At 52.4% G+C, this 7,900-nt stretch overlaps 1 protein-coding gene across 1 annotated transcript; it reads left to right on the top strand.

Annotated features, from left to right (window-relative positions):
- Positions 1-272: 272 nt before the first annotated feature.
- Positions 273-7,405, top strand: Prrt1b (proline rich transmembrane protein 1B; the record flags this gene model as incomplete). The annotated part of the gene is made up of 4 exons (XM_031373187.1): positions 273-294; positions 4,470-4,912; positions 5,754-5,897; positions 7,061-7,405. Coding segments are annotated over 4 exons (759 nt in total), but the record flags the coding sequence as incomplete, so codon positions are not given.
- Positions 7,406-7,900: the final 495 nt, after the last annotated feature.

Genomic DNA, 7,900 nt, shown 5'->3' with positions numbered 1-7,900 from the left:
CAACAAAAAACAAACCACCTAGCTACACTATTCCGCCTTTGGGTCACAGGTACATTCTACTTCTCTTTCCAGGTAGGCCAGGTCTCCACCTCTCCCTATGGTCTTTCTCTCCTGGATCTACCATCCACATGGGAATTGCCCGTGCTTCCTGCCTGTTCCATTCTCTTGATGGCTCCCCTCCTCAACACCCAGGCCGAGGAAACTCCGCAAAGGGATCGATGAAGGCTCCACCGTGCAAACCCTGCCCTCGGGGTCCTCTGCAGCTCTAACTATCCCAAGCCAGGAGGACTCCTGGTAGGTTCTAGCGCCAGGGAGTGAGGGAGTGACGTGTTGACTCAGCCGTGGACAAACAAGGCGGCCAATTATTAACCTGCCGTGCGGCGGGCACCAGGAAACCCGAGCCGGCGTCGTCCACCGGGTTGGGGCGGACCCAGGCTCCAGGTCCTGAGCAGCGAAGTCCGTGCGTGCACCCACGTTGATCGGGCCATGGAGGCAGGTGAGGGGCGCAGGGTACAGGGAACACAGAGCAGAGACTGAGGGTGCGGACAAGTGCTATGGGGCCGGGGGACACCGGGGGCGCCAAGAGGCTGCTGGGGAAGGACGGGCCTCAGGTGGACAGCAGGTGTCCTGGCAGCAGCAGGTGGCTCTGCATTTCCCTCTCGGACTCTCCTTGCTGCGTCCAATGTTTGTTGGCTTTGTTAACTATCCCCTCTGCCACCCCCCCCCCCCCCCCCCACCAGGCTGAGGTCCCCCAAGCAGGGCGACCCAGCAAGGAGGCAGAGGTTGGGAGAGACCTCTCAGTCAGAGACTGCGGGCTGGGTAGGTTGGCGTGGATGCTCCATTGTAGGACCCCATTAAACCCACATCGGAGCAGCAGACTCCCGGGGGAGGGGGTTGGTGGGAATGGGGGTGGGGCAAAAAACGTTGTTTCTAGAGACTCCCAGGCTTAAGGGGCCAGGACCTGTGCACAGTAGTGATCGGATGCCCTGGGTGCCCCTCACACTCCCTGCACGCGCCGCAGAGGGTGCTGGGGCGACTAATAGAATTCCCCTCTGTCCCACCCACTTCTAGAACACTCCGGGCCTTGGAGCAGCCCCCTCCCCTCCCGTCTCAGCTGGACTATCACCTCAGGCTCGGGTGTCGAGAACTCGAGAACCCGAGGCCACAGAGCCCGGTGCAGCCAGAGGATTTATTTACTCAGAGGCCCCTATCTAGGTGCCATCAGGCCCGGTATTTGCGTAGGCAGGATCCAGGGAAACTGCGGTTTTTGTTATGATAACTGGGGCAGGGGCCTGGCGTTTCTGTGACAGGGTTTTAGAAGGACGGGCTCCTTCCCTGGTACTCTGGTCTAAGTAAGGGCGCCCCTTAAGCCCTGAGTCCAAGCCTGGGCACCTGCTTGTCATTTTTGTAACACTGTGATTGCCATTATCTATACAGTGGTCAGCCTGTATCTATAGGTAGTGGTGGTGGAAGGATTTCCCCACAACAGAGGAGAGGCACTCCAACGTGCCAGTGATGTGTGTGTGTGTATGTGCCCGTCAGTCCGCCCATCTCTCTCTGTATATGCAAATGTGTGAACTAGTGGCTCCTCTGTGGACACAGAAGGGCAGAAGGGAACTCTAGGTGTGTTTAGCATTTTCTGCCTTATTCCCTTGAGAGGGCCTTTCTCACCCAGCCCAGGGCTCAAAAAATTGAAACCATCTTCCTGTCTCCATCCCCTACAGCATTGATGTGTCTGGTACATAGCTGTGGATTGGGACCTCATGCTCTTTAGCAAATACTCTTTGATTTTTTTTTTTATATGAATACACTGTAGCTGTCTTCAGGCACACCAGAAGAGGGCTTCATTACAGATGGTTGTGAGCCACCATGTGGTTGCTGGGAATTGAACTCAGGACCTTTGGAAGTGCAGTCAGTGCTCTTACCTGCTGAGCCATCTCTCCAGCCCTAGCAAATACTCTTACCCACAGTCATTCCCATGCCTAGCAGCCCTGTGTAGGTGATATTTAAAAATCAAAAAACAAAAAACAGAGAACCTTCCTTTCTCCCACCTTTTCTTGCCCTCTCCCCCCCAACTCTCTTCTGTATTGAGTATTGAACCCAGGATCCCACGAATGCCAGGCAAGCTATCATTAAGCTGTATCTCAGCCTTTAACACCTTCTCTTTAATGTTTTAACTCTGAGGTATTGTTCAATACAATGTGTCAAAGGATACATAGTTAAAATGTGTTGTGATCTCATTTTAAATATCAGATGCTTCTCAGGCCCTCATCACACATGCTGATCTCTATGAGTTTGAGGCTAGCCTGGTCTACATAGTGAGTTCCATGTCAGCTGGGGCTACATAGTAAAAACTTGTCTCAATAAATCAAGAAATAAATTCAGATATTTTAAATTTAGTTTAAAATTGTGACTTGATTCTTTTTCCTTTTTTTTCTGCTGAGTTTATTTCAACTGTGCTTCTTTTTATCTTGTGGAACATAGTTATAATAGATGCTTTTTTCTTATAATTACAGTGTCTGAGTATCAGAGCTAGCAAGTGTTAATTTTGTTTGTTTGTTTGTTTTGTTTTTTGTTTTTTGAGAGAAGAGTTTCTCTATGTATCCCTGCCTGGCTGTCCTGGCGCTTGCTCTGTAGACCAGGCTGACCTTGAACTCACAGAGATCTGTCTGCTTCTGCCTCCCGAGTACTGGGATTAAAGGTGTGCATGACCGCTGTCACCACCTAGCTTTATTTTTATTGGTCTTTTTCCTCCTCCTCTGTGTGTGTGTGTGTGTGTGTGTGTGTGTGTGTGTATTCAGGTGTTCTCGTGCAAGCGCTGGAATGCTGTGGTGCACAGTGCAGGTCAGATGACTACAGCTTGTAGGTCTTTTCTGGCCTTCTGCAGTGTGGGTTCTGGGGATTGAACTCAGGCCGCAGATCCACAGCAGCTCCTTTACTTCCCGGAGCCGCCCACCTGGCCTTCTTGCCTTTGAGATAAGGTCTCAAGCTGTAGCCTGGACTGGTCTTGAACTTGCAGCAATCCTTCTGCCTCAGTTTCCCAAGTGCTGGGACTGCAGGTTTGTTGGTCTTTTCTCTTGAAGAATGCTCACACACACTGCAGATTATTCAAGGTTGCACCCTGGGTGCCAGGCTGTTAATGTTGTTTCTCTGTAATTCCCCGGCTGGGGTGATGTCCCAGCCTTACTGAGCCTGGTCGGTTCTGGCACCTACTTGCCGCTGGTTCACTTCAGTATTGCTTCCTCACCCCCCCGCACCCCCTCCCCGGCCTAATGGCTCCTTTCTCAGCTTCCTGTATTTGTGTGGGTCTTCCCCCTGCACCTGGTGCTCAGGGCTGCATCCAGTCCTGGGTGTCTGGGGGTTGGGGTGGGGATTGATTCTAGAGCCTCAAAGCATCCCAGATTGTTCAGGACTTATGCCCCTCCAGGACCAGAGACAGCCAAAGGCAAAGAGATCAACGATGGCCCAGCTCAGGTGCAGTGCTCATGGAGTTCAGAATTTCCCTCCGTTCTTCCTGCAAGACCTTTCCTTTACCCTGGGCTCAGCAGTACAGACTGGTTTGCCCCAGTTCTGCCCCACATCCCTCCTGTGGCCAAGCCTGGGGCTCAGGACCGGGAGGGAGCAGGGGGTGAGGGACTTAACCCCTCTCTTCTCACTTTCAGTGACTCAGAGGACTTTTGTATAATCAGCTGGAGAGGCAAGCTTTTTAAAAAGGGTGGCCAGGGGGGCCTGGCTAGATGGCTCAGCGGTTAAGAGCACTGACCTTTTCTTCCAAAGGTCCTGAGTTCAGTTCCTAGCAACCACATGGTGGCTCACAACCATCTGTAATGAGATCTGATGCCCTCTTCTGGGATATCTGAAGACAGCTACAGTGTACTTACATATAATAAATGAATAAATCTTAAAAAAAGAAAAAAAGAAAAAAAAAAGAAAAAAAAAAAGGTTGGCCAGGGCTGGAGAGATGGCTCAGGGGTTAAGTGCACTGGTTGCTCTTGCAGAGAACCTGGGTTCAATTCTCAACACGCACATGGCAGCTCATCACAGAATCTATCACCTTCCTTTGGCCCCCATAGGCACTGCATGCATATGATGTGCATGATACACTCATGCACTTAAAATGCATACATTTTTTTAAATGTGTGGTTAAAACACAGCATAAAAATTTCCATTGTAAACTTTTTTTTTGTCTTTAATTTTCTAATTTTCTTCCTGAGAGGGGTAGCCATAGGTCAGCCTCAGAAATTATCCTTCTGGAGTTGGCTATTGTGTTTTTTGAGGAGTCTCTCATTAGGTTAAGGTGGCTGGCCAGTAAACCCCGGGGACCCGCCTGTCTCCTCCACTCGGACGGCAAACTTTTGCCACGATTTTGTTGCAGGATTGAACTCAGGTTTTCATGGTTGCACAGCAGGCACAGCACCAACGAATCCAATGAATCCGGCTCTGACTCCCAGACCTGCCTTTCTCCCTAGGTCCCGACGCTAAGGGGGGCGACAGCTCCGCAGGCCGGGAGGACCCCCCAGCCGCCGAGATCCAGCGCAGCACCGCGCAACCATCGCTCCCGCAGCTCCCGCGCCGCCCGCAGCTGCTGGAAGAAGACACGGGGCCGGAGGAGGATCGGGCCGAGGCCTCAGAAAGCAGCGAGCCGGCCGGAGGGGACCCAGAACCGGCGTCTGCATCTGCCGAGGCAGGGCCCGGGCTCAAGGCCACTGGTGGTACTGTGCCACCCATCGGCTTCGTGGGCGAGCCTCCACCCTACGCGCCGCCGGACCCCAAGGCAGTGGCGCTGCTCTACCCGCCCTTCCCGCAAGTGCCCGTGCTGTTCCAGCCCGCGCCGGGACCCGCCGCCCTCTACCCGCCAACCCCAGGCCCGCTCTTCCCACCCCCTGGTGGAGCCTCCTTCCCTTTCCCCACGGTGAGCACAACGCCCCATGGCATGAAGAGGAGATAAGGAACAGGGTTCCCAAGGACCAATAGGAGCTGCCCAGGAAGGAAGGCTACTTACTGGGCAGGGCACAGGCTGCAGGGTGGCCAAGTAAAGTGTTCTGAGAAGGATGGGGTTTGTTTGATGGTAAGAGGAAAGGTGGCATCAGTGGCGAAGGCCCCAAGGGGGTGGACATGAGGCGAAAATAAATAATAATAATAATGATGATAATAATAATTATTATTATTATTATTATTATAAAGTTAAAGACAAAGTCTCATATAGCTCAGGCTGGCCTGGAACTCATTATGTAGTTGAGAACTGATTCTGTTGCCTCCGACTCTTTTTTTTTTTTTTAAAGATTTATTTATTATTATACATAAGTACACTGTATTCAGACCACCAGAAGAGGGCGTCAGATTTCATTATGGGTGGTTGTGAGCCACCATGTAGTTGCTGGGGTTTGAACTCATGAGTAGTCGGTGCTCTTACTTGCTGAGCCATCTCACCAGCCCCCTGCCTCCAACTCTAAAGTGCTAGTACTAGGTGGCCCAGCTTTAACCTTAGCAGAGGCCTCTCAGAGGCTGGCGAGTCTCCAGAGTCACAGTGCAGCCAAGCCCACCCTGCTGATGAAATGAAAGTAGGCGGGGGTGGGGTAGGGGTGGGGAGGGGAGGTTGCCCGTGAAGACTCCGAACCTTCACTATCCCTGGCTGATAAGACATTTGGTAGCCAGCGATGGAAGGACTCCTTCAGTATGGGTGGGTGTGAGGAGGGGAAATGGGTCGGCGTGACTTTCCCTGGGTCTTCACATTAAGTGGTTCTACCCCACAGTATGGCGGCCCCATGGCTGGTGGGCCTGCTCCCATGCAAGTGGAGCACAGGCCTCTGCCCAAGGACTTCATGACAGAGTCCGTGCTGGTGACCCTGTTCTGTTGCCTGATCACAGGGCTGATTGCCATTGTCTACTCCCACGAGGTAGGTGACCCCGAGGGACACAGCCATAAGACACAACCTCTGACCCTGTAGGGACTTGTAGGGGTCCCACTCCGCAGCTGGCAGCCAGCAGCCAGGCAGGACCCAGGAATGAGCCTTGTTGGAGCCTGGCCTTTCTTGTCTGTTTTCCTCCCCTTTCTTACCTGTGACCTCACTACTCAGGATCTGTTATGGCAATTTCTAAAACAAAAAGATGTATAAGTGATGGATGAGGCCCAAGGTTGTCCATCCCTGTAGCGGGGTATTTCAGCATCCTTTAGTCTGCATATCCATCTGGCTGCCTCAACTGCCCAGCTGTCTAGTGACCATCTGCCTGCCCATGACTCTATCTTGCTATTGTGCATGTATTCATATGTCAATCCATCTTTCTACCCTCCCTTCTGCTAAGACACATCACTCCATCAATTTAGCTACCCACCCTTCACCCATCCATCATCTATTAATTCATCATCCTCTTTGCTTACTCACCCTCCGGTCTCTACTCACCTGCTTGCTCCCTGTTCATTCACTTGTTTGTATAACTGTTCATCTCCATCCACCCTCTACCTCACTAGCTCCCCTCCTCCCATCTTCTCCTTGATTCCCTCATTACTGTCCATGCTGGGTTTGGCCCATTGGACTCACTGATGAAGGTGCCATGACGTTCTGACTGACAGAAGGCAAGCCTACGTGTGTGTGTGTGTGTGTGTGTGTGTGTGTGCGTGCACACATATGCGTGCACATGCTTATAAGTAACAGCCTGGCCTTGCTGGGAAGTATTGGGAGGTCTCAGGCCCAGGTCATTACTAGTCAGAACTGAGGGAAGCAAGCAGCTCAGAGGCAGGACAGTGGATTTTGGCTTTACCATCAGCTGTGGCCCAGGAAGGTCCCTTAAGTCTGCTGAGCTTTCATCCTCTGCACAGTGGGGTACAATGAGATTTGAGGGCTGTTGCAAGGTGGCATGAGCCCAGCTTGAGCGCATTCCTCATTCGAGAGGGACCTCTGCCATTACTGCCGCACCTCTATAAGCTTTGGTTCCCACCATTCTCAGAAAGTCAGTTTCTGGCCTGTGGCCTGGGCCTAACCTTTTAGGTGTGTTGGTGGGGTTTTGGGGAGTCGAGGGGGATCATTATTGGCACATCCCACCCTGGCCTATCTCATTACAGACTCGAGCAGCCCTGGGCCGGGGTGACCTGGCTCAGGCAGAGGAAGCCTCACAGAAGGCCCGCTCGCTTGTGCTCTTCAGCCTGCTCTTCGGGGTCTTCGTGTCTACCAGCTGGGTCATCTATGTGGTGGTGGCCCTCTACCTTCCCTGAGGCCCAGGACTTGCAGGCTAGGCTGTGCCCTTTCTGTGGACCCTGGTCCCCACTGTAGTAGCCAGCTGTCACTCACACAGGGAAAAGGGGAGGTGGGCTCAGAAGCCCTGTCCATGAGGCCTCGGGTAGGATCCTAATCTGAGGGACACAGGCCCACATAGCCTGGAAGTCTTCCTGGGATGTCTGCCTTCACCTTTACTCCTTGAGAACACAGAAGACTAAAGCCCTCAGTGTCTTCAGAGTCTGTGGAAAGACATGGCTACCTCCAGCCCGGCTCAGGATCTGGCTGCAGTCAGTGTGCATTCTTCCTGCGAGTCCCTGCCCTTGCCCATATTGAGAGAGGCCAGGACTACTATGCCAGTCAACAAAAAGTGGCAGAGCTTCTTGCCACTACTTCAAGACACAGCTTTCTGTCTTCCATCTCTGCGTGCTGCTGAGTCCCAGCTGGATCATCTACCCTTCTCCGAGCAGGCTGATGTCTGCTGTTCTCACATTTGAGCTTCAGGACACAGGGATGCCTCATTTCACAAGAACCATTTTTTTTTTTTTTTTACAAACGTCTCTCTTTTCTCTTTACTGCTGTTGGCCACCTGTCTGAGGCTTTTGGTTTCTGTCTCTCCCTGCCCTAGCGTCCTGCTCATTCTGTCTTTACAGTCACGGCTGCAAATAGGTGAGCCAAGGAGTTGCAGA

This window comes from Mastomys coucha, unplaced genomic scaffold, assembly GCF_008632895.1.
Source record: "Mastomys coucha isolate ucsf_1 unplaced genomic scaffold, UCSF_Mcou_1 pScaffold15, whole genome shotgun sequence".
NCBI lineage: Eukaryota > Metazoa > Chordata > Mammalia > Rodentia > Muridae > Mastomys > Mastomys coucha.
The sequence above is the reverse complement of the archived record's forward strand: the minus strand, read 5'-3'. Positions and strand labels throughout refer to the sequence as shown.